The sequence below is a fragment of the Pleuronectes platessa genome, chromosome 7 (genome assembly GCF_947347685.1).
Source record: "Pleuronectes platessa chromosome 7, fPlePla1.1, whole genome shotgun sequence".
Taxonomy (NCBI): domain Eukaryota; kingdom Metazoa; phylum Chordata; class Actinopteri; order Pleuronectiformes; family Pleuronectidae; genus Pleuronectes; species Pleuronectes platessa.
Window position 1 is genome coordinate 16634808 of NC_070632.1, and position 24351 is coordinate 16659158.

Sequence of the window (24351 nt, forward strand, 5' to 3'; positions counted from 1 at the left end):
AATTTTTGGACAACATTGTACAGAGGATTTAGAACAGTTGCTTAAAGCTACAATCACCAACAGTGAAAAGCTGGTTTGCCTTGTATCTGATATCATTTAAATGCATCTACTGCCAGTCTTATAGAAACATTTTTATTTGAACACATTTTCTTAAATAAACTTCTACAATATTTGTTTGCAACAGATCAAATGTTTTCATATTTCTTGTTATGCAGTTTGACCTGAAACGCAAAGGCCCATTTTACTTGTTAGATGTGTAATACATGCGTTGCACCACAAGATGGAAGCGTAACAGATAACAAGTCTCTATGCGGGATCATCATTATCACCACAGAGCTGGTAACTGTGCTGTCATGACACTCATGATTCAAACTGTGGAGACTGCTGCAGTTGGATAACACTGTGACCACATTCAAATCGTGGGTTTTGAGCCTGTGTCAGATTCTTATTTCAGATCAAATCAAATATGAAACCCCACACAAAAATATAAATCATGTACTTTACACTGAAAACCCTAATATGAGGATGATTTCAATCAAAAAACATTTTTGTTGTCTTGATGATTATACTATAATTCAATGTTGGACATTTCATTGACACTTATGCTCAGTGGATTATTTTCCTGGGTGCCAGCTGCCATTTGCCCTGGGTGATATAGCCAGTGCTAAGAATGCCATTGTTCGAGTCAGTGAATAACTCGAACAAGTGCACACCATCCTTTGAGGCAGAAATGCCCCATTATAACAGTGTACTGGTTCCATATGAGCCCAACAGCTGCTTCCACACCCATGAAAACACATCTGTTTGCAAAGAGATCTTCTTTACAAGTGCTGCCTTTTTGATAATTTTCATTTACAAGTTTGGCTTAAAGGGATAGTTCAACCTAAATATGATAGTTCCCTCATTATCTGAAACGCTCGCTACGTAATTTTGACTCATTTCCGAGACAATCTAACCTCGGAGCGGCTGCTCAAAGACCTTTTTTTTTTACGTTTGAAGAATCGGTCACCGTTAATTTGAGTTGGATTGGACTCTGCTGCAACACTGTTTACCCCTGAAACTCCAAAAGTGTTTTGTGGACTCAGAAACTTCACCCACCCCTCCATCGGCATAGTGGTGCTTAGATAATGAGCGAATTTTAATTTTTGGGGGAACTATCCCTTTAAACAGCCGCTCCGAGGTGTGATTGTCTCCGAAATGCCATGGAATCAAAATTACGCAGCGAGCATTTTCTGGGTCAGCCCAGCTGGCGATGGACTGAAGGGAGCCGAGCTGTGAAGTTGCTGGAACAGCCCAAAGGAAGACATTTCTCAAGGACCATATGGCTCTGTGATGATAGTGCAGAGGGGACGTTGCCTCCAAAGACATGATATTTCTGTATATTGGCGCAGCTACTTATTTATATCTTGACCCTGCACATTAAGAATATCAACAAAACGTGACAGTCACGACCCAATCGTTTGAAACAAAGGATTGTTTCAACTACATGCCTTGTTAAATCTCATTAACTCATGTTTATTCATCTGTATGATTCAAGCAACCATACAGACAAATCAAATATCTGAGCCCTCGAGGGTTTAACAAAAGATCCCCCCCCCACCCCCTCCAAACACCAACAGCCGAGAATGTGACAGACATTGTTAAATGTTGCATGTGCCTTTAAGAGCACTATGTCCCACTCTACATGTCTCGCTCGGAGCCTCATATGTGTTTGTTGGCATCAGCTGTCCTCAGAGCTGAATAGAGCAAGGGCATCTTTTCCTTCACGTCAATGGGATTAGAGGAAGAAATGCTCTGTTCATTCTGCTGCCTGTCATCTAAGTACTGTGGAGACCAAATGGAAACGCAGTGTAGACAGAAGACAGAAGATCAAGACGTGTCACAAGTTTGAATTTCAAAGCTGCTCAGTTTTTTAGTCTCTTGCGCAAATGAACAAGAGGCCAATCTTCAGATCTCGAGGTATGTATGGATATAACCAAGGCTGGAGGCTCAGAGACATCATCCTCTGACATCATCCTCTCCTCAACATCCTCTTTTTGGGCTTTCTACTGAACCCACTGGTCAGATGAAGAGTTCAAATGCTGCATGCAGCACTGCAATGGAGCCACAGGCTGCCTCACTCAGCCCCTGCGTCCCGTCCTCTTCTGTGTCTTCAAAACTTGGCCAAAGCAACTTGAGGAGAATCAGCCGCACAGAGGACAGCAGTGTTTATCCCATCCCTGGCCTGGCAGATGACATTCTGCACATGAGAGTGAAGGAGGGAAGCAAGATCCGCAATTTACTGCGGTTTGTGACAGCTCGCATGCACGGGGAGGGGAGAGACGGCAACGGGACATCTCTGAGGCAGGTGGTCTTCACTGGCTCAGGTAGGGGAGTCACCAAGACTATCACCTGCGTGGAGATCCTGAAACGTAAAGTGGGAGGGCTGCACCAGGTGTCCAAAATCTACTACAAGACAGTGAATGAGGTCTGGGAGGATCCACAACAGGGAGCTGCAGGGACAAGCACGCAGAGGACGATCCCTGCCATCTGTATGCTGCTCTCTAAAGACCCTCTGGATCCCCAGGAGCCTGGATACCAACCTCCACAGTCCCTGGGTGTTCCTGCAGAGGACACAGAGAGATGCAGGGCTCTGCTCAGGCCAGCTCAAAGTCCGTCCTCAGAGGACAGAGCCAAGAGACTGTGTCAGGACGACTGGAGCATGTGGTCCCCCTGAACAAGCCAGGTCTCACTGTAGATTGAAAATTTGTAAGACTTGGTTATTTTATCATTCCTGTCAGCATCATCAAATTTTAAAGAGAATATGAAATAACTGAATTTAAATATCAGTCTGCTATTCAATGTTTATGTACAAACAATAAATAGATCAGCATAATAATTTATGTTTGTATGGAGGTTCATTATATAAGAATCATAAAATTATAAGCACAACTGGATGAACAGCATTTTTTTCGGATAAAGAAATATCTTTCATTTGAGAAAAAAGTGTGATAAAGAAGTTACTTTCTGCACAGAACTGTTTTTGTAATTGAGAGACGGACAGACATTTTTGCCCTTATTTTTATCATGAACCATACAAATATAATAAAATGTTATAGAGTGCTGATACTTAACTTTGAACATTTTAACTTTATCCCATATAATTGTAGAGGAGTTGCAGTGGATCACAATTAGCCTACAAATAAGTTATAATTCTGAATTTAAGCTTGCATATTTTAAAGTTTATGTGGATTAATTATATTATAATTATAGTGTAAAGTTAAAATGACAATTAGAAAACAATAAATTTTCAAGATAAATCATTTTGACTACATTTTTCTGACTTATTTGTAATGGAGAACTACATCTATATAATTATATATTGTTGACTGATATTACATTAACGTTGCTTTACTTTTTCTTCTTTTCTTTATCCATTGTCTTTATTTTTTATATATATATAAACACACACACACACACTGTAATTGTATAAGAGTTTTGAGAATGGATATGTAACTGAAAATAATCCACAGTATTGTATCAGAATGCAGCTTTACTGAGAATTTTAAAACACCATGATATTCTAAGTGATTTTTACATGCATGTTGAGATTTAAATTCTGTTGCAATACCAACTTTGTAATTATTATTAGCAGCAATGAGTGTATGGTCATATTCTGATGCCATATGAGCACCATAATAGTACACGCAGTAAGTGAAAGTTGTAAAAATAAACATCTTTATCATATTTTCTACTTTTAAAGGGAATTCATGAACATAATAATGAATGACAAGACAAGAATGTTTTGGTTATATCTTGACTGATGAATTTGTCATCACTGAAATAAATAAATTAGTTGTGGAAATACACCCCAGCTTAAGTTATGTGTTGGTAAGTATAGATGGATCTTTTATTGGAACAAATACCTTTCAGCACAAATGAAGTTCAAAACAAATCTATGGTTTTAATGCACCTGCACCTAAAACTGTTAGTGGTTAGTTGATATTGGATCAAGGTCACTTAAATTATTATTATTATTATTATTATTATTAGTCCTCCGTCAGTTACACTGACAGGCAGCACAGTGGGAAATTAGTATTCCACACCACAAGGCTGATAACTGACACACTGTAGTTTATATTCTTCTAACCTCTATAAAAAATCTGATGTTGCTTCAGCAACTACTGTGTTTAATGGGGTCAAAGGTGAGGAAAGTTGTTTTTATGTTATGATTTCTAGCAGATAAGTTGTGCTTGGAGTTTTAATGCCCCCCCTATAGCACAATGCTGTATATAAATACAGAAATATTTAAAATACATCCTATGAACTGACTGAACTTGTCTGTGAGATGAACGTATGACCCCCTTATCCATAGGGGACACCTTATATTTAGCTGTTGAATTGACTACGTGTTTGTTTTGGCGATTGCAGTTTGTAGCGCTGTTGAGATTCATATCATTATATGAATGTGTTGAGTGGCTGGCAATTATTAGAAATAATGTAATACAGTTAAAAAAAAGTTAAAAAAAAGAAAAAGACAAACTTTGCCAATTATGTTTAAAACTGTTGTACAAATGAACCTGACAGAACTGTTGTTATTTTGACTTGGTCACACCAAACACTGATTTGATCTTCTTATGATACTGTTGATAAAGCAAATTAGAGGAAGAGGCTGCAGCGCGCGGAGATGGCATCTGAGGCAGGGCAACGTGGCCTGAAAGCAATAGCCCCCCCCAGTGGAGATTGGCTGCAAGTGTTTTATTGCAACATCCACCATCAGGTGGCTCAAAGATCTATGTAACCGTGGACAAGCCCTGCACCAGACCATAAATGGAGCGCCGCCTGCGAGCTGGATCAGGCAACTCGCGCTGCGCAGCTCCAATCATGTGACATACATCATGTGACATACATCATGTGACATACCTCACTTTCCACAAACATCTATAATACACACACACCTTATCAGGTGGTCTATTTAAGCAGAGAGAAATTCCCTATCATCCCATTTGCTCGCACTGCTGCTGCAGTATCGCTGCCAGTTGCTTCAGCCCCTCCACCCCCCCCAGCATTCACCTGTAGGCTCTGAAGGGGGGGTATTTGCTCACTCCCATCATTCCTGTGTAATCACATGGGGGAGAAACTTAGTTGGAGTCTAGACGCCAAACACTAAACCTGTTCTACTGCTGCAATAAACGTTTGAACGCGAGTTGTCTGACTGAACTGAAACTCCAGGGAAACTGCAGTGACTCTGGGTTAGGGGGAGAGAACCCAACTGGGCCCCAAGATGTCAGGGGCACACACCCAGGTCTGCTCAGCCCCTGGTGGGACTGCCTCAGCAGAGGGTGTCATGTGATTTAAAGGCAGAAACACATACTGACACTGAGGTAAACAACTGATGATTCGTCTTAAACCTCTGCTGGTGATCCCTGAATATCTGCTGGTGGTTTGCAACTTCACATCAAACATGCAAGGGATATTCACCATACTGTCTTATCCTCTAAAGAAATCAGTTTACCGCATTAATATTACATCAATTCATGAATAAAATATTACGTTGTATTTCCTCTAACCTCTGAACAATGTCAAAGTAAGAAGCAGGGGGTCAAATTAACAGGAGAAAATATCAATGGGGCTGTGTTCGCGCATGCGCAGCAGGGGAGAGCGTACGTGCCGGGCTAGGCTAGCTGGTGTTAGCTTCCTCCTGCCAACCGTCACAGATTGTTTAGCTGGCAGAGCCGCAACATGTTCAGAGCTGCCGTCCGACTCTCTGTCTCCGGTGTCCGGAGTTTAGCCCGTGCGGGGCCCGGATGCCAAGGTACCGTCTCAGCGTGTTCACCACGTACTAATGTTGTTTCGTTATTCAACAGACTACTCGATATTTCTAGGAAGCTCTAGCGGAAATTCAAACGAGGCTAGCATGCTAGGGCTAACTCAACCCGGTGTACCGGTCAGCTAAAACTATAAACCTCATCATCACTGTGTTCATGTTTGTCTCACTTCACGTGTGTTGTGGTGTCACAAGACAACATACACAGTTTGGCTGTTGGCTGATCTGAAATCAGCCCGGGCGGGAGCTCGGCCGGCTCCATGTCCTTGCAATGACCCGTTTAGAGAGCTCACACTCGGGCCCTGTAGTTGTGCTTTCCGATGCTAGTTGCTAACATGCTAGCCAGGTTAGTAAGGTTAAGTTATGTGGTCGCGTTCAGCCGACTAGTTAGTCTCTGAGATATTATCATCGATATTAACCTGTGCTTTGCGGTATACAGTAACAAACAGGAAACATATTCATATAAGTATTATAGATTCGACTGCAGTGATGCTACTAAAGCTTTAGGAAATGAAGAAGTTGAATGAGGCATATATATATATATATATATACACACATATTGGATATTTCCAATCAATGTTGACTTAGTAATCGATTCCCACATTGATTAGAATATATGATCAGAACCATAGTACAGAGAGTGTTTCTTCAGTGGGTTTTCAGCCTGGCATGTAAGGTCATATCAGGACAGCCACATTAGCTTCCACACTGCATTTGTCCTTTACCTCCTCGCTCACTGTAGATACCCTTCAAGGCACAGTTTGCCCTCCTGCACCACCTAAGACCAGAGGGCGCAGCTTTATTTTAGTGCTGTCATTAACTGTAGCTTTTATTGTTTCATTCTGCAGCTCCCTTGGCGTCGAGGTGTTACTCACATGGGAAGCAGGAGACAGATGAGGAGTTTGATGCCCGCTGGGTCACCTATTTCAGCAAGCCAGACATCGATGCATGGGAGCTGAGGAAAGGTACGTTAATGCAACTGTAGTGACCCTGAAAATCTAAAGATGCAATCCCTGAAAATTATTATTAATTAAGAATGATTTAATAGACTCATTGCAAAAGAAGAAGAATGTGTTCCAAGCTAAGTTATTAGAATAAAACGGTACTTATTGTTAGTCAAACTGTTGTGTTTAGACCTTTCAAACAGGCGTTAATTGATTACTAACATTTCCTAAGTTTGAGTACAGATACCAAGTTGCATGTTTGGTATCTGTACTCAAACTAAAATGCTATCAAACATTCCCTTCTAGTAGGTCAGGAAACTAAAACACTCAATTTTATATTCTTCATAAAGTAGAAATAATAAAGTACAAATCTGGCATGTGAAGGGTCGACAGAATCAAACATCTCTTCTTTGACACTTGGGATGTAGTATCACTGATTGGTCAACAATTGCACACATAATGATCTCATTGGTCTTCTTCCATGATATTACAGCTAAAGTAGTTGTTAGGATGATACCCAATTATCTGAGTAGCTCATACTTTTAAGGAAAGTTTCCCTGTGCACACCGGCACGATAGTGTACGTGTCACCTGACCTGTCTCCTCAGTCGACCTTGACAAATCATAAAATTTTCCACTGAGCTTTGAAGATCTTCCGGTCAGGATGCCCTGGCTTGAACAACACAGGAAAAAAACTTTATAGTGGAAATTGCTTATTATTGATCATTTCATACATAGGATTTTTTCACATTAGATTGATGAAGACTATCATCAACCTTTTATTATTAATAATAGAAAACTGTTTATGTAGCAAAGTGCTTAACAAATAGAAAGTTAAAATATGAAAAAAAGGAATAATATACAGATACACAAAAATAAATTACTTTATGTCAGAACCTTCATAAAGTGTTCCACTATGTAAATGTGACTCCTACCTCTGTTCTCCAATTCAATAGTGTCATTTCCCCCCTCAGGTATGAACACATTGATCGGTTATGACCTGGTACCTGAGCCAAAGATTCTTGAGGCAGCACTGAGAGCCTGTCGGAGGTTAGACGACTTGGCCAGCGCTGTCCGAATTTTGGAAGCTGTGAAGGTAAGAGGAAAGCTTCAGAGCTGATAAATAATTACAGGAAACTTGCCCGACCAACAACTTTGCAGTCATTTCAGTTAATGGTTAATATGATTTACCATTGATTTATTTCTTCAGCACAAAGCCGGACCTCATAAAGAGATCTACCCATACCTGATCCAAGAGCTGAAGCCAACATTAGATGAGCTTGGTGTCTCCACACCTGAAGAGCTCGGCATTGACAAACTTAACTAGGTATTCAATTCTCAGAATTTCTTTTTCTCTCTCTCTCTCTCTCCATCTTCCATGTAAGGTTGCACTTAACATAAATATCTGTTTATTTAATTTTTTTCAGATATCCGACGGTGGAGGTCCGGAAGACGGAACCCTTGTACTTAAATGTTTGCCTCATATAATACGTGTGATATTTAATTTGGCCTTTATTAAGTTCTTTTGCTTGTAAAATATTGATGAACCTAATAAAGGAAATTGTATCTTTATTGAGTGTTATAAGTATTTTGGAAAATTCTGAAATAGTACTAGGACATGGTGAGCATCGCTTGTTTACATGTTGCTTTAATTGGGAGCAGAGCGTCACTTTACACTGCATGTTGTCTGAGTGGGTCTCGCCACTCGAGGGTCCCACTTTGCCTCCAGGGAGCAGCATTTTCACATGAATGTAAACATCATTCTACTGTATGCGGTTTAGATGGAAGCTGTTTTCATTTCAGGGAGAAATTTACATGCTGATGAAATAAACTTGTTCAAATGGAAATTGGCGTTATGTCATTATAAGCACAACTGGACAATTGCAGACATAACTTATTTGTAAAATTGATTTCTAAAACTATTTTCAAAGACTTAAACAGAAAGCAATTCTTACAGTTCATGTTTAATTGGGAGTAGCTTAGCAGTATGTCTTTAAAAGGACTGGAGGTGACTAGAGTGCTGATGACCCTTGTTACATTATTTATGGAGCTTTAAAAGGTTCTAGTGTCTTCTGTTGAGAGATGATTGCACTCCATATAACCAATTCCACACAATGAGGATTCAAACTATTTCTATCAATAATTGATATGTACACATAGCACATATGTTTTAGATATTCCCTATATATTCACTATAACTGTAAGTCAATTCTCTATTTACTTGTTTATTTTAAAAAGTCACCACTCTGTCATGCTAAGAAAAAAAAAAGTTTAATTCAATATTATTTTGGAGACCCAAATACCAACAAGAATGTTGTGAAAAGCATTTTATTATTCTTTGTTAGAAAGTTGAAGTTTAAAGTCAAGCACAGTCTAGGCTTTATATCCTTGCAATGGCCCCTTTAAAAGCCGTGACTGATCCTTTTTTCTACCAGACTGTGAGAATGAATTGTACTTCCTCTCTAAGTGGCTCCGCCCAGAATGTTATCTTTTCACCTCAGTCTGTTGATGGAGTCCCATGAAACTTGGTGGAAGGATGCGATGTGGGTCAACGAAGAACTTCTCAACATTTCCGCTGGTGGGAATATTTCATGGATCTTGAATTGATTAAAATGAAGGGGACCATTGGGCTTTAGTGGAAGTTTGCATTCTACTGGGTGCCATGTTTGTTGTCTGAAGCTCCTTTATATATATCATAATGAAATACGGCTTTTTGTAAAAATCTATCAGATCAAGTCAACATACTTGAGCCTTAAATAGAAGGTGGAAGGAAGGATAATCACAGACTCCCACTAAGCCCCGTTACGTTTACAGCTCAGAATAGAAGCGCATATTCCTTAAGGTACCAGGATTTTGCCAGGAAGTTGGTATATTAGCCAACCCAAAAATTAGAAATATACCGATATTCTCAGTCTTATTAAACTTATTATATAACTGTGACGTGGCTCCTGGAAAGTGGCTGACCCATTTATATGGTGATACCTTGAGTTTATATGGTTCCTCTGGGGAATTAAATGACAATATTAGAACAAATAAAACATATGACCTAAGTCATACGAAGAGGCCGTTTAACATTTACATATTGTCTGGACAAGTGTGAACTTTCATTTCTGATCATGTCAATCTCTAATTTATTCGTTGATCGCACAGTTTCCGATTTTAATAATGGCGTCGCAAAATGTAGACTCTTAATTTGTATCCGTTAAAGTTCTTGAATGGCTACTTCGCTAGCATTTAACATTTGAAAAGTGGACTTTACAGCCAGAAGGAATTTCCGTGCACATGTGTGGGTTGTGAAAAGCAAAGAGTAGCAGCCTGTTGACATGGAGGTCAGATCTGTTTGCAGAGTGAATGAAGAGAAGCAGCTCCAGGCAAAAGGAAAAAAGAGTTGTTGTATTTTTAGCAGAGGTCGTGTTACCTCAACAACACCCACACACGCACACACACGCACACACCTACACACACACACACACGAACAGGGTAATAAGAGCAGTGGTTTACAGCTCTTTTAGGGTGGGATTTCTTTGAGGAGTGGGCGGATCAGCCCCGCAGATATGTAGGCGAAGAAAAACCCTACTGCGCTTTTACGCACGGGGCGGGCCTTTCATTCATGCATGTTGGGGGGTGTATGGCACTCCGTCAGAGACAATCAGAGATGTTTGAGTTTCCATGCACAGTGACCAGGGAGGTGAAGCGGCGCACAGCAGTATCACCCCTCCTCCAGCCCCAGCTCCGAGCACACGGGCCTCCACGTCCACACCACAGGGGCGTTTAAATCACAGCTCAGCGCAACTATCTGCTTTTTATCTGTCGAGTTACGTGAAGGAAACTGGTCATGAGATGCGATTTGTTTGCGCCGGACGACAGAAGGAAACACTAGATCAGACCTGTTGGCGATGATGGATTACTCCAAGGCGCAAATGGTGAGTGTCGATGGCTGCTGGGTAAACGCTCCCGCTCGTGTTTGTTACAGTAACAAAGCAAATGGCGATTAATGTAGTCATCATCCAGAGCAGGGTTACTTTCACGCTGGAGTTTGCTCTGCAGTTTTTGTTTAGGGTATTATCGCTTTTACTTGGGGCTTAATATTCGCATTTATCTGTACTTTGGATTAAGTTTATTACCATTCAAAAAAATAAAAAAAATAATCGACGAATCGATTTATATCAGGAGGCTTTTTCTTTTGCCCTTTTAGTCTTATTTATATTTAAGTAGATTTCCCTAAAATGAGGCCTCATGGAATCTTAATGAGAAACATTTGTATCCCGATTTCTTCTCGACTAAATCAATACATTTTCTGTTGATGATTGTCTAAAGGCTTCAAGCTTAGTTCAATCCATTCATTAATGTGCTTTCTGAGGAAAATACTGCCTCTCTTTAGAAAAGTTTCACTTTAACTGAACTATATACATGTATTCAAAACAACCAGACTAATCTTACATTTTAAATAAAGGTTTGGTAAAAGTTTAGTTCCTGCTTTGGCCTTTTTGTACTTGTTGAATGCAGTTTGCAGTATCCAGTAACTGTGGATCTTTTCCTGCAGCATATGGAAGCAAAAAACGAACAAAAAAACACTTTAACAAGCTGTGAACAACATTTTCGCAATCAAAATTCTCCTATAGTGATTTGTCTTCATTTTATTGCCCATAGTCAAGCTTATCCGAGGAGGGCAGTTCAGCCGGGTTTCCTCAGTCCAGTCCTGCTGGGGTGAAGCTGGAGGCAGTGATGGAACATCTGCAGAGGCAGCAAGAAGCCAAACGGGAGATGAACCTGCAAGAGAAGCATCTTCAAGCTCAGCTGCTCTTCGCTCAGCACGCCTCAGCGGCCAGAGCCTCTGTGTTGTTCAGCAAAACGGACACACAGACTTACCAAGATGCTCAGCAAGCAGCTTTGCACAGCCACCTCAGCAGAATGCATCGAGATGAGGAAGATGAAGACACGGATGAGGAGGAGCAGGAGATGGCTGGGAATAATGATGAGGAGGAGGAAGATGAAGAGGATGAGGAGAATGGGCCTCCTGGACAGGCGAAGAAGCCCAGACTACAGCAGGTTCCTGGATTCCCCTTCTCTTCTTATTCCACATCTCAATCCGCTGCTGTGACGCAGATGTCCGAATCTTCACCTCCAGTAGTAAAACAAGAGCGTGAGGAGAAGGAGCTGCAGTCTCCTGCAGGTCCACACGCCTTCACTTCGCCCAATGGCTTCACTGAATGGGGCTACGACGAGCCAATGAAACAAGTAAGTTACCAAAATCAAAGAGTATATTGTGACGTCTTTTCATAAATCACAGGTCCATCCAGTCCATAGCCTCATATGAGTACACTCTACACACTATATTTCAATTTTTAAGCAGCCACAGCCTCATTCAAAGTGTTCCAGTGTGAAGATGTACATATGTGACTCTGATCTTCAGTTTGTGTATGCTCCGCCTCATCTTATTAATTGTTGCCGTCTTCCTGCTGAGTCAGGCTGACCACTCTACCGGCTGTTTTCTCAGAAGTGAGAAAGCCAGGTTACCCCTTTGGCAATGTGCCCAAGCTTGATAGTGTTGAGGCCAATTACCGGCCGGCCAGAGGTCTCTGCTTCTGCCATACTACAACTCGTGTCTCACACTTTCAAAAACGCGTTCTCGCCTCAGCCAGAGCTAATTGGTCCTGGCTCCGGTCCAATGTTAGCTGTTCAGAGAAGCTGGCTCAGGACAGACAGAGACGGAGCAGAGGATTAATGAAATGGCCTCAAGCCGGTTTTTATGGTCATGGTTTGCTTTGGGGGTTAACTGTGGTGTGAGGAATTTTGGGGATATTGTGGAGGATTTCCCCCCCCTCGTAATATCGGCCACGTCTCCTTTAAACATGTAAAAATAACCTGCATTAAACATGAGATCCTGGAGCCAGTATTTACGAGCATGTTTTCCAGCAGATGTTTAACTACTTACAGGAAACGGAGGGTCTCCTCGTGGATTCCTTTTCTCCTTTTATGGGGGCTGATCTGATTGGTTCCTGTGTGTGTGTTTCCCTTGAAAAGGCCCCACTTCAATACAATGCATTATGATTAATGAGGCCTGTGGGCAGAGGGTCGGCTGCGTCAGTGCCTCACAGCATACCAGCAGGCAACTGCCCATAACGTTTACTTACAGTGGTTTCAGTGGAGCAGAATGAGCTTCAGCTTTCTGTTACTAAGAGTTTGTTTTAAGTTGTTTGTTATTTAGAGATATTTTAGGATTATGTTTGTTGTGTCTTTTCTCCCTCTATTCTCTGATTGTTGGTTTTAAACATTGTTTGAAACTACGGGTCATTTTTTATAAATTTAAGAGCCGTGGTCACAGATGCTGGTCAATAGTCATTTAAAACCTCAACAAGGCCAGAAAATTCACAGCTGACGTAGCTCAGAGGATAGCTTTGCATAATTTAGCCGTTGCTTGGCAACACTAAATGGCAAGTTAATTCGGCCACAAGTAATCAATACATTATATACAAGTGCATTGAGAATGTGTTTCCTTTGCCTTCAGTGCAGCACACAGAACCATGAGGGAACACAACGATGAGATGTGAGGATTTGAGGCCTAAATTTAATACCTCTGTGTTTAGGCCTGTTTTTACAAATCTGCATCAACATGTCAAATGTTTCATTAACTCTTATTCATCATGTGAAGAAATAGCAGGTGATGTATAAAGAACAGATTAACGAGCACCTTCATATGTAGCCAGATTATCTTTTAGGAATTTCTCTCAATCCTGTTAACCATTATATAACAGTTAGATGTAAAAGTAGCCAGGGCCTGTTTATCATCACTAACCAGGGAACATTGAGCCTAACAAGCCATAGTCAAATCTACGGACTTTTAGCAGATAAAAGAAACAAATATGTGTATTTTTAAGGTTGAATTTTACAGCTGGATTCCCTTTGTGTTTTACGACAAACTTGTTATGTTAAAATCCATGGAAATAAGTTCACTTTATTACAACTAGTCTTACGTGTCATTCTTTGCAAGTTAATGAGTGCCTGGTTTAGAGTTATGTGACTTTACTTGTCTCTCTCGTTTCCGTCCTTTTTTTTATTTTCACTTTTACACTTGCCAATCAGACCTCTGTAGTTAGTCATGGTCCTGCTGTACAAGCTGGACAGCCATTGTTCACTCCTTGTGTGCGGTCTGACTGTAAAAGCCCTTAAATGTAGCATGGGCGGGGACAAAGGGCCCAATGTCCACTGGCCGACTAAGCCCCCGGCTCAGCGAGGGGCCAGATAAATGATCTTGACTTGTTCGGGTGACTAAAGGCTCAATAATTTGATTTGGATTAAACATTTGGTCCCCCTGCTGTTGCATTGAAATTTGGTGAGGGATAAGTTTTCACTGTCGCTCTGCTGGAACAGTCACACGGGTTTAATGAAGCTCATTAAAGGAGGAAGTTTCCAGTTACTGTTAATGCATCAAGCATTTTAATCGGCTTTTCCAACACAGTGTGAATTCTTTTTTATTAATCTTGTCTAGTTAAACGGACAGATTTTACACATCTGCTTTTATGTGGAAACCCACATTATCTTGATAATTTGTCATTTAAATACATAATATCACCTTAAGCCTAATAATAATAAAAAAGGTCTTTTTTAACGAAACAAAAGAAACCTTTTCCTGACCTACATACTGAATACTATCAGGATTCCCAGGGTTGGATGTGTGAAAGCTCTGTGAGCAATTAACTGAAAGCTCTTTGTTAATAGATCCACAGTAGGTCTCACTTGCTCATCAATAAGGGGGGAAGGGTTTTATTTCCATTTGATGGTGAAAAGACTGGCATGTTTATCTTCCCTCACATCAATAGGCTCTCTGCTGTGGGAGTCCTTTTATTACAAATCGTAAGTTGGCGCTATTACATGTGTCAACAGCTCTGCCACCTCAGACAGAGATTTGTGTGTAAAGTGGATACATACTGTTTGACCAGTTCAGTTCACTTAAAAAACAGAGGAGCAGAAGATCATTTCCCAGAAAAAAAGCTGTTAGCCCTCTCTATGTGTATTTACACTGAATCAAACAAAGCCAGCATGTTACTGCCCCATGTGTGATTTTAGATAGAGTCAGAGGTGCGATGTGTAACACAGCAGTGTCAGCGTTTTCCCCACCATGCTACCTCACCCCTTTATTCCGCCCTGCGACTAGAGACTATACCTCTGCTGTCGCCAATAAAGGCAGATCAGCAATGTCCCCCGATTACGTGTTTGTACCTTTTATACAAAGTGAGGCAGAATTACGGTGCAGCGTTTCCCGCTGTGAGAAGGGGACTGTTGTTAAACATGTGTCTGGTGGAACAGCGGGGCCTGAATAAGACACACTTATACCCCAGCTTCTGTAGTAGTCAGGGGTACATGGACGTATCTTTGAGTATTTCTAATAATAAAAGAAATAGCTCTGATGTTTAGCTGTAATACTTGTTTTGTATTTTAAGGTTGTTAACAACTGAGCGGACAGGTTTAACTGTTTGAAAAGCAAAAAGAAAATATGACAGCTAAGGTTAAATGCTAAAGGTTAAAGTAATTAAGTCTTTAAAATGCTGAGCTACAAGTGGATAAATGCTAAAATATTTGCCTACTGGGTAAATATTTGAAATTGCTAGATAAAAGTAAATGATTAATAGTTATTAAAGTTGTGAAGTTAGATGGTTAGACATTTAGATAAAAGTATTGGGTCGTTCAAATCATTAGTTAAACCTATTTGAGTAGATATAAAAAGAAACGATAGTTAGCCAAATACATTGGATAAACAATTCAAATACTTAGTAAATGATTAGGTAAATGAAAAATGGTTGAAACATATCAAAGTTATGAAGCTACATTTTAAGAAAGTTAGCAAAAAGTATTGGTTGAAATAATTCGCTAAACATATTGGATAAGTAGTTGTTAATGCTAAAAGTAATTGAATGTTGAAATAGAGCAAAGTTGAGAAGCTTAATGGTTTTGTTGCTGGCTATACTTGAGTCATACATTGTTTAAATGTTGCAAATAGTTTAAACTGTTGTTTTGCTTAAGGTTAAGATATTAGAAAAACAGTAGTGAATAAAAGGTATGAGTAAATAGGTAACGCAAGCTATTGGATAAATGGTTACAATGCTGCTTTAGTTTTAAATTCAATCCAGTTTAAACTTTGTCCCTCAAAACGCTGGTAGGACTTTGCAGGGTCACATCTGACAAAGGTTGGGAACCACTTTACACCGTCCTGCAGCTGTTGATTGTGTGTCAGCATGTGCCGGTTAGATTGTGTTTATACTATAAACACAAGGAGAGTTACAGCTGGACTGGAAGTTAACAGTTAATAGGTCCCTGTATATTTAACAGCTCTAAGTTTATAGTTAACAGCACCAGATGGGATCAGTCTGCTGGGCCAAATACATAGTGAATTAGCTTTAAGAAGAAAATGTAGATTTAAAAAAAACAATTAGGTGAAGTCATTGCTAGGGGACAGCAAGTAAAGACAAAAACAGTCTATTATTTTGATTAACCACAAAGCAAAATATATGAAGCATTTGATCCTTTGACAAACTAAAACATGATTTGTTGTCTAGAATACACATGCTTTGTTTTGACATTAAACACGAGCAGGAGCTGAACGACATGTAAGCAATGTCCTTCACATGCCCACAGAAAACAAGCCAGTAATAGATTTCCAAAAAGAAAACAAAGATGTCACGGGGCTGCAACAAGATCCTCACTAGTAGTAAAATAAATAAATTGTCTTGTCAGTTTGCAGCACCAATAGGAGGGATACTAGAAAAACACATCAACAACTTAGTGTAATTGTAATGACAGACTGTTTTCTTCCCATCATATTTGATTTTCAGACTTGCATCATCGTGCAGCTCTTGCATTGAAGAACAATAACTCCTCAGCATGTTTTTCCGCACAGTTGCACACACACTGCCCTCCACTCACATTTTTAACCTTTAACTGTCATTTTAAGGGGGGTGGTTGAGGGCGGAATAACATGTCACATTAAACTACCTAATGAGCATGGGGCCTTTCATTATTCTCTGAATGCTGTTTATTAATCTCCATTTTACTGAGCCCCGCCTTTTATGCTTGGACACTCTGATAGTGGTTTGAGTGCTGGATGCAGGAATTCAAGACTTTGTGGGGGAAATTAAACAAATATTAAATTGGAGGATACAACATCCCAGTGTTTTTATTTGATTTATTAATCTCTTTAATACTCCCATGTCTCTGCATGTCTGGTGGTCGGGGTATAAAGTTCCATCCTGTACAGCTCATTACTCTATGCACATTCATTTTGGTCGAGGCCATTTGAAAATAACCAACCAGCCGCGAGACAATCTGGGGGACAAACTGCCAACTGATGTTTTTCCCTGGTTTGCTCTTACAGAGAGGAAGTGCTATCTGGGCTGAGGAGAATGATGGAGGGAAACTGAGAGGAGAACCATCCAGGGACTTTGCCAAAGTGAGTAGATTCAGCAGATGATTGTAAATAAGAAAAAGCCTGAAATAATCAGAGGAATAGTTGGTTAGCTTGTTGCTGATGCTTTTTAAATTAATTTTCAGCTTTATGAACTGGATAGTGACCCACAACGGAAGGAGTTTCTGGATGACCTCTTTGTCTTTATGCAGAAACGTGGTAAGACCAATTCATGCTTTCATACATTTTTATTTAGTTTTTCTTTGTGGACCCTGAAGCTTTTAGCTTTGTTTCTTTCTAAAAAAAATTGTTCATGTCTTTGTGGATTTGTATTTTCTGCTGTTCAAGGTAAACTGCATGTAAACTCTGCGTCATACCACAATATAAACCCCCGTCATTGACCACTTGTCAAAGTTTACTCATATTTGGACAAGCTGGATAAAGATGCCTTAAGGGTTAATTGGATTATTTTTATTTTGAATAAAGTGACATTTATGGGAAAACCCAAATGTATGTTGAAAATGCATCAGTATATTATTTTTCCATGTTGTAAATCCAGCATAGCGTAACTGAAATTAGTACCTTATTTTAGAAATTATTCATAACTAGTTTCAACCCATGGTTTTAAATATCCAAGAAAATTGAGTAGCTTAAATAGGATTAGAAATAATAATTCTTACAACGTGAATCCCTACACTACAAAAATGTAAATGTTTCAATATCATATGATTTAATTAAAACTGGAGCTTGCTCTGAAATGTGTTTATTTATACTGTGTATTATTTAGGTACTTTTGGTGAAATTATTTCGAATAAAATAAAATCCTAAATTTTAAGGCCATTTAGATCCACATTACAAATTTCAAGTTTCAAGAGTTTATTATAAAATGCAGAACAATAACATTAAGCAGTCACTGGAAATGAACTGCTAAGGTCACAGGCTCTCTTCTAGCAATGCTCAGAGTATTACAAGCAAAAAATTATATAAAATAGAATATAAAATTTTTTTAATAGAAAATGTAATATATATATATATTTATATATATATATATATATACACCTGAAGAAAAAAACAATATGCGGTACCGTCAGCCAGACGGCAGCAGGCAATTTTTTTTATAGCTGAGGTGAAAGGCGTCTTTGATAATCTGGCTGGTCTTCTTCCTGAGATGTTTCTAGGAATTGCAAAGTTACTGATCTCTGAATTTGATAAAAATGCAATAATGTCAAATTTTCCAAAACAAACCATATTTAACTGAGGCATAATAAGAGAAATATAAAGCCCCTTTAAACAATGTACTCTCTTGACAGCTTTACTCATAAGGTTGTTTAGTATTGATAAGTTTGCTGCATCCATAGGACTATTGTTTGACTGGAAATTGTTTACGTGTGATCTGAGCAAAGCTAAAACCAAGTTCCTTTCCTCATGTCTGTGGCATGTGTTCCTCTTAAGCACAAAGTAATCTTAACCCTGCTCCTGCTTTTTAGCCTACTTCATTAATTGGCTTTTCTCCAAATCAGGATTTGAAAGGTTGCCTGTCACCGTGGTGATTGGCAGACACGGCTGGCTCTGAAATAACTCCGCCTCCTGCACTGCAATCAATGCAGCAACAAGGCTGCTGTTGTGGAATTATCCCAACCCCCCATCCCTCTGAAATAGGCTTCATTAGACTAGTCTGCCTACATAGATTATACATGCTAAGCCATATTGCTTAACGTTAACCTCGGGTACTTAGATGAGACTGACCCCTTCTTCCTCCTGCTTCGACAAAAAGTGGAAAATAAAAAAGTATCGCCATTTTTTCATTGTGTGTATCCTCCCGTCTATTCAGGAACTCCTGTGAACCGCATCCCCATCATGGCAAAGCAAATTCTGGACCTGTACAGGCTTTACAAGCTCGTGACCGAGAAGGGAGGCCTGGTGGAGGTTATCAACAAGAAGATCTGGAGAGAAATCACCAAGGGTCTCAACCTCCCCACGTCAATCACCAGCGCTGCGTTCACCCTCCGCACCCAGTGAGTGTCTCTCAGATTATTAACACAAACCCTCATGACACTGAAGCCATTTGTTAAATCTTCATAAAGCCAGAGGAGCAAAAGGAGCTCTATAAAGTTTATATATATATTTTTTAAATAATTGCTTTATTACCTTTGGCCTGACGTTTTCAACTAAAGAATATTGACAATAATTGAAAATTAATGACAGACTCTATCAACTTAAGTACATTTAATTATCCAGCCGTCTTATTTGCTTTATCTAGAACATGTTGCAAACTTAATGAGCCTAGCAGCACAAGGTGTATCTTTACACCAATTAATTAATCTGATTATTTATTTTTTTATGCCTTCAATATTATTGTATTTTAATAGTTTACAAGAGAGAAATGAATTTGTCTCAGTAATTACAGTATGATTTGCTGTTAGCTATGTCATACACAAAATAATCCATTATTATTATTTAATCGATGGATACGTTGGAAACACTAACCAAGGACCATAAACCGTTTATACAAATTCATTAATTAATTCAAATGACACCCACAGGAGTTCCTTATTCTTTTGAATTAGTTTGGAATTGATATCATTCAATGTGAGCATATCAACAGCATGTGATTGAAAATGTTACCCTTACCCTTCATGCTGGATGAAACTATAGGATAAATCCAAACCATATGCCTGTAATTAATGCAGGCACATATCATTAAGCGCAGCATGTTTCTAAATCAGTTTTACAAGGATCCATTAAATGTTCAAATGCTTTCATTGCAGGTATATGAAGTACTTGTACCCGTTTGAGTGTGAGAAGAAGCGACTGAGTTCTCCCGGTGAGCTGCAGGCCGCCATCGACAGTAACCGCAGAGAAGGCCGACGTCCCAGTTACACTAACAGCCTGTACCGCTACTCTCCCTCCCCGAGCGCTGCTTCTCACTCCCTCCTCTCCTCTCCCACGACTCTACACAACAACCTGAACTCATCCGCTAGTCCCAATCTAAAGAGGAACCCAGGTATGACATTATCAAAGTAATTATTGTCTCTAAGAAAACCATTGCTACATAAATTATCTGCGTTTATGTTTAACAGTTTAGATCTCCGCCACACATTGAGAATGAAATTGAGATTTGTTTCAATATAAATACAGTTCAATTTTTCATTCATCATCTTATGATTTAAAATGATTTATTATATAAATACTATCAATTTTAAATGATTTTCACTTTTTCCCCCAATCAGATGAGAGCCATACCCCTCTTATACCCACCCGGCTGCCCATGGCTCTATCCCTGGGGCAGCAGCAGCAGCAGCTGGCACAAGCTGCCACATTGGAACACCTCAGAGAGCGGCTGGAGCGAGGAGCTGCTGCCGCTGCCGCAGCCGATGCTCCAGAGAAGAAGATGATGCGCCTGGCGGAGGAGCAGCAGCGCCTCATGCAGCAGGCGCTCCAACAGAACCTCCTGGCCATGGCCTCTCACTTCAACCCAATGAACCTCAAGCTTAACAATGGACATGGTGGGTTCACCGAACATTACAGACACATTTTAATTATTAAACATGAAGAGTCAATTAATTTGAGTTATTGTTGTTCTTCCACAGAGAGCAAACAGGACTTGTCTCTGAGTATCTCCACTAATGGAGCAGCCAGTATCAGTATGTCCGTGGAGGTCAATGGAACTATTTACTCAGGTATGTGACGTCTTTCCGTTTTGAATGGAAACAGTTTTGTTTTTTTATAAATTCCAAAAGTAGTGAGGAAATGTTTAGGGGATTTATTTCTACTGAAATAATCTTTTAATTTGTCCAAATTTGACATTTTAATTGTATAATTTACTAATACATATTTCTTTGTTTCATATTTTCTTTCTTACAAAAAATTTGGTTGGAAAATTGGCATTAGTTTAGTATCTATGCCTAAAGTAGCCTATGTAGCTGAATGATTAGCTTAACTCAGCATATATATTGGAAACAGGGAAATTAGTCTGGCTCTTTTATTTAAAAAAAAAAAAAGAAAGAAAATAGCTGCCAACCATCACCTATGAAGCTCATTTTCTCACATTTAAATCTTATTTATTTAATACAAGCAAATACTGTAAAAAAAAAAAAAGGCAACACATTGTGGTTTAAATTAGCTTTACGACTGCAGTTTACTGTCTTGTGTCTCTGTTGTTTGTAACCATTTGTTTCTTTGTTTTACGTAGCATTATAATTTTCATTATTTTCATGAATTCCTCTTTACATAAAGCAGTTAATATAAAGAGAAGGAAGTTAAAGTCTACACTGAACTTTACATAGAATATCGTAATGACTGCAAATACAACAGGCTGAACACACACACGCCATGTTTTCAACACTACTCTTTTGAATACTAATCCTTCCTCTGATCAATTGATTGTAGGAAAGCTGTTTGCCCAGAAATCTGCTGCTGCCGTGGCGTCGCAGGCTGTGACTCTGGCAGGAACCAGTGGTTTCAGTGCCCTCTCCTCCTCACACAGTCCCTCGTCTTCATCATCCACCTCCTCTAAGGGACCAAATTAAGGTTTACTGGCTTTAAGATCTGTGAAAACTAAACCAAGTGTACCTCTCTTGTCAGACAACTCTGTGAACTTTGTAGGGAAATCAGCCGCAACACATTCCACCATAGTTTTTCCATTACTCTGACAGCGTAATGTGCTCATCAATCGGACACTGGTGTTTGACCAGACTGACTGTAATGTAGAATTGAATCACAGTTTACCTTAGTGCCTGGCAGAAGCTTCTTTTTCAAATGTACCGACACTCATGTGTAAAGGGCTTTACATGGTTTGTTTAGAAGTGTCTTTAGAGCAGAAAAGTGCACAATGAGAACCGATTCCAACAGGTTTTCTTCTTTTGATGTCAGCTACGTTTGTGGCTAATCATCAAACAGGTCTGTAGCTGCCCTCTGTCCTTAGTCCTCAGTAGATCAGTGTGGTTGCCAAAGTGCAGCTAGTGAAGACCAAAAAGCTCTATCTCAGTACCATAGGTTTAATGATTATCAAAGGTTTTCACTGAAGCCATTTTTGTTTTTTATTTTACTGTTGGCAAACATTTGGTTTAATTTCAGTGGAAGCGTGTAGTTTGTTGTCAGCTGTAGTATTTACTTAAGAATCAAATGCAATTTAAAAGAAATTGGTTGATGGTTGGTTGGATTTTTTTTGTAATGTATTTTTTTTTTATTTAATCATTTGGCCTGGCCTTAAAAAGTGCAAACATTTATCAGTTTTGAATCAAAGGCAAATTTTGGGGGACAAGGTTCCTGCAGCGAGATGTAGGCCTGTGTTAGAAAAGAAGTGATAAAACATTTACCTCATTTGACTTCCCATGATTGTAATTTCTGGGAGTTTGTTCTGGACTCAGGAATGTCCTCTGGACTCGTCACTGTTCCATCTCATAATATATTGCTGTGTTGTATTTGTATAAACGTAAAGAATGTATCATTAATGACCTCAAGCTTTTGACAAGTGAACACTGAAACAGTGCTACCTCACTCTTCTAGAGAAATATGCAATAGTTATTGCAGCATGTGTTGGTTTAGCCATCTGCTGAAATAGACTGCATGTGGACAATCAAGTAGACATATCACTGCAAACAAATGTCACTGTGAACTTGGCAAAAAAATCAAAGTTAATGTTATGTGATTAACATATTTCCTGGACATGTGGCCATGAGGAATAAATAAATCTTGTGTGCTGTTGACAAAATGTGTCCTGTTGTCATTTTAGATATTACAATGTGTTTCAGTTTGAATGGATCTCTAATACGTTAGTAAAAGCATATTAGAGCAAGTGTGATTAATTCATTTCTGGGTTTGTTCTTTCACCTGCGTCCTCAGACTTCATCTGTGTTTGATCTGAGATTATTTTGTCACATTTACTGATCCGAATCCAAGAAATGACTTCCATGATCAAATCCTATGTATATTGTCCAATATAAATGTGCATCTCTACTTTGGTTGCATTGATGCACATACTCATTGATATCAGTTCACTTAATAAGCCAGTTTTTTTTCCATCAAGATTCTGTGAGCATTCCCTGATGAATTCATGGAATGTTTTTAGTCTTATCTGGCAATGTTGACGAAAGTGTTTAAAAAAATAACTACCTCAAAGTTAAATGGGCTCTTTCTTGGCCCATGTTCCATCATTACACAACCTTTTGAGGGAAATTCGTAACGTAGTTTTTACGTCATCCTGCAAACTAACAAACAAACGTGAAAAAAACAGACTGGTGAAAACCGCCTTAGGAGAGGTAATGAAATTCAAATGGTTAAATGCAAATAAGTACTCTCACATATTTACTTGCATACTTTACTAAATATTTCCATTTACAAGGGCCCGAGCACTGACAGGCACTGACAGACAGGGAGGCCCTATTGAAATTGTAAGGATTATTATTTATTTTATAATATTTCCATTTATATAAAATTCATTAAATGGAATATAAAGACTTTCTATGAAATTGCTCCACTGAAAAGACTATTAAATTAAATGCTGTACTTGGTTGAGTGACCAGGTGGGGGTAGCATTTCCTCCTCTGTAGTTCAGAGGGGTAATACATTCACATAAATAGAAATGCATTTTCCAGTTGTTTATTATTTTTGAAATCTTTTGAGCCTGGAGCTAAAAATAAAAATGTTGATGTCAAACCAAATGTACATTTCACCTCTCACAGGTCTAAAATGAATAGCACCACATGGTGTATTTGGAACATGAAGTGCAGAAAAGAGTGTTTTGAGATTTAACTCCTGAACTCGGATGTGCAGCAGACCTATGAGAGGAGGAGGCTGCACTAATGGAGATAAGAGCTGAGGGGAGGAGTTGCAGGATTTACTGCCGGGGTAGTTATTCTATAGTGACACTGCTGGATTGGTATCTGGAGCAGTGTGAAAGAAAGATGCTACACAGCACAATTGAGAGGTATTATGAGATGGATGTCTCCGCCCACAGTCCCCACCCCCCAGGGAGGAATAATACCAGTCAAGTCACTCTGCAGATGAGGGGATCACTGTGGTGGGACGAAGACAGGGATGAACTGCATGGAGAAATTAGGACATCAGGAGGACTGTCAGATTTTAAAGAGGCTGAAAGACTTGATCGAGACTTTAGGAATAAATGCTATGAATGACAGATATATTTTTTTTAAATTGTTCGGACATCATGTAACGTGCAGGTGTTGTTGAAACTTGATATTC

General features: G+C 39.3%; 3 protein-coding genes across 4 annotated transcripts; all 3 read left to right on the plus strand.

Annotated features, from left to right (window-relative positions):
• Window positions 1–2065: 2065 nt before the first annotated feature.
• Window positions 2066–2716, plus strand: LOC128444138 (ribonuclease P protein subunit p25-like protein). Its single transcript, XM_053426445.1, has one exon. It carries the CDS (start codon window positions 2066–2068, stop codon window positions 2714–2716), a length of 651 nt encoding a protein of 216 aa, XP_053282420.1.
• Window positions 2717–5634: 2918 nt separating this feature from the next.
• Window positions 5635–8596, plus strand: LOC128444321 (cytochrome c oxidase subunit 5A, mitochondrial). Its single transcript, XM_053426718.1, has 5 exons — window positions 5635–5794; window positions 6655–6771; window positions 7724–7845; window positions 7960–8076; window positions 8177–8596. The coding sequence occupies exons 1-4, from the start codon at window positions 5722–5724 to the stop codon at window positions 8074–8076; spliced, it is 429 nt and encodes a 142-aa protein (XP_053282693.1). The 5' UTR covers window positions 5635–5721; the 3' UTR covers window positions 8177–8596.
• A 1618-nt stretch (window positions 8597–10214) lies between these two features.
• LOC128444976 (AT-rich interactive domain-containing protein 3B) lies at window positions 10215–22861 on the plus strand. Of its 2 annotated transcripts, none has more exons than XM_053427711.1 (9): window positions 10215–10672; window positions 11400–11987; window positions 17119–17193; window positions 17295–17364; window positions 18980–19163; window positions 19917–20152; window positions 20379–20654; window positions 20739–20828; window positions 21538–22861. In XM_053427711.1, the coding sequence occupies exons 1-9, from the start codon at window positions 10646–10648 to the stop codon at window positions 21675–21677; spliced, it is 1686 nt and encodes a 561-aa protein (XP_053283686.1). In that variant the 5' UTR covers window positions 10215–10645; the 3' UTR covers window positions 21678–22861. The 2 variants fall into 2 exon arrangements, with proteins under 2 accessions (XP_053283686.1, XP_053283684.1); XM_053427709.1 differs by having other exon boundaries at window positions 10218–10672; window positions 17295–17367.
• The last annotated feature ends 1490 nt before the right edge of the window (window positions 22862–24351 follow it).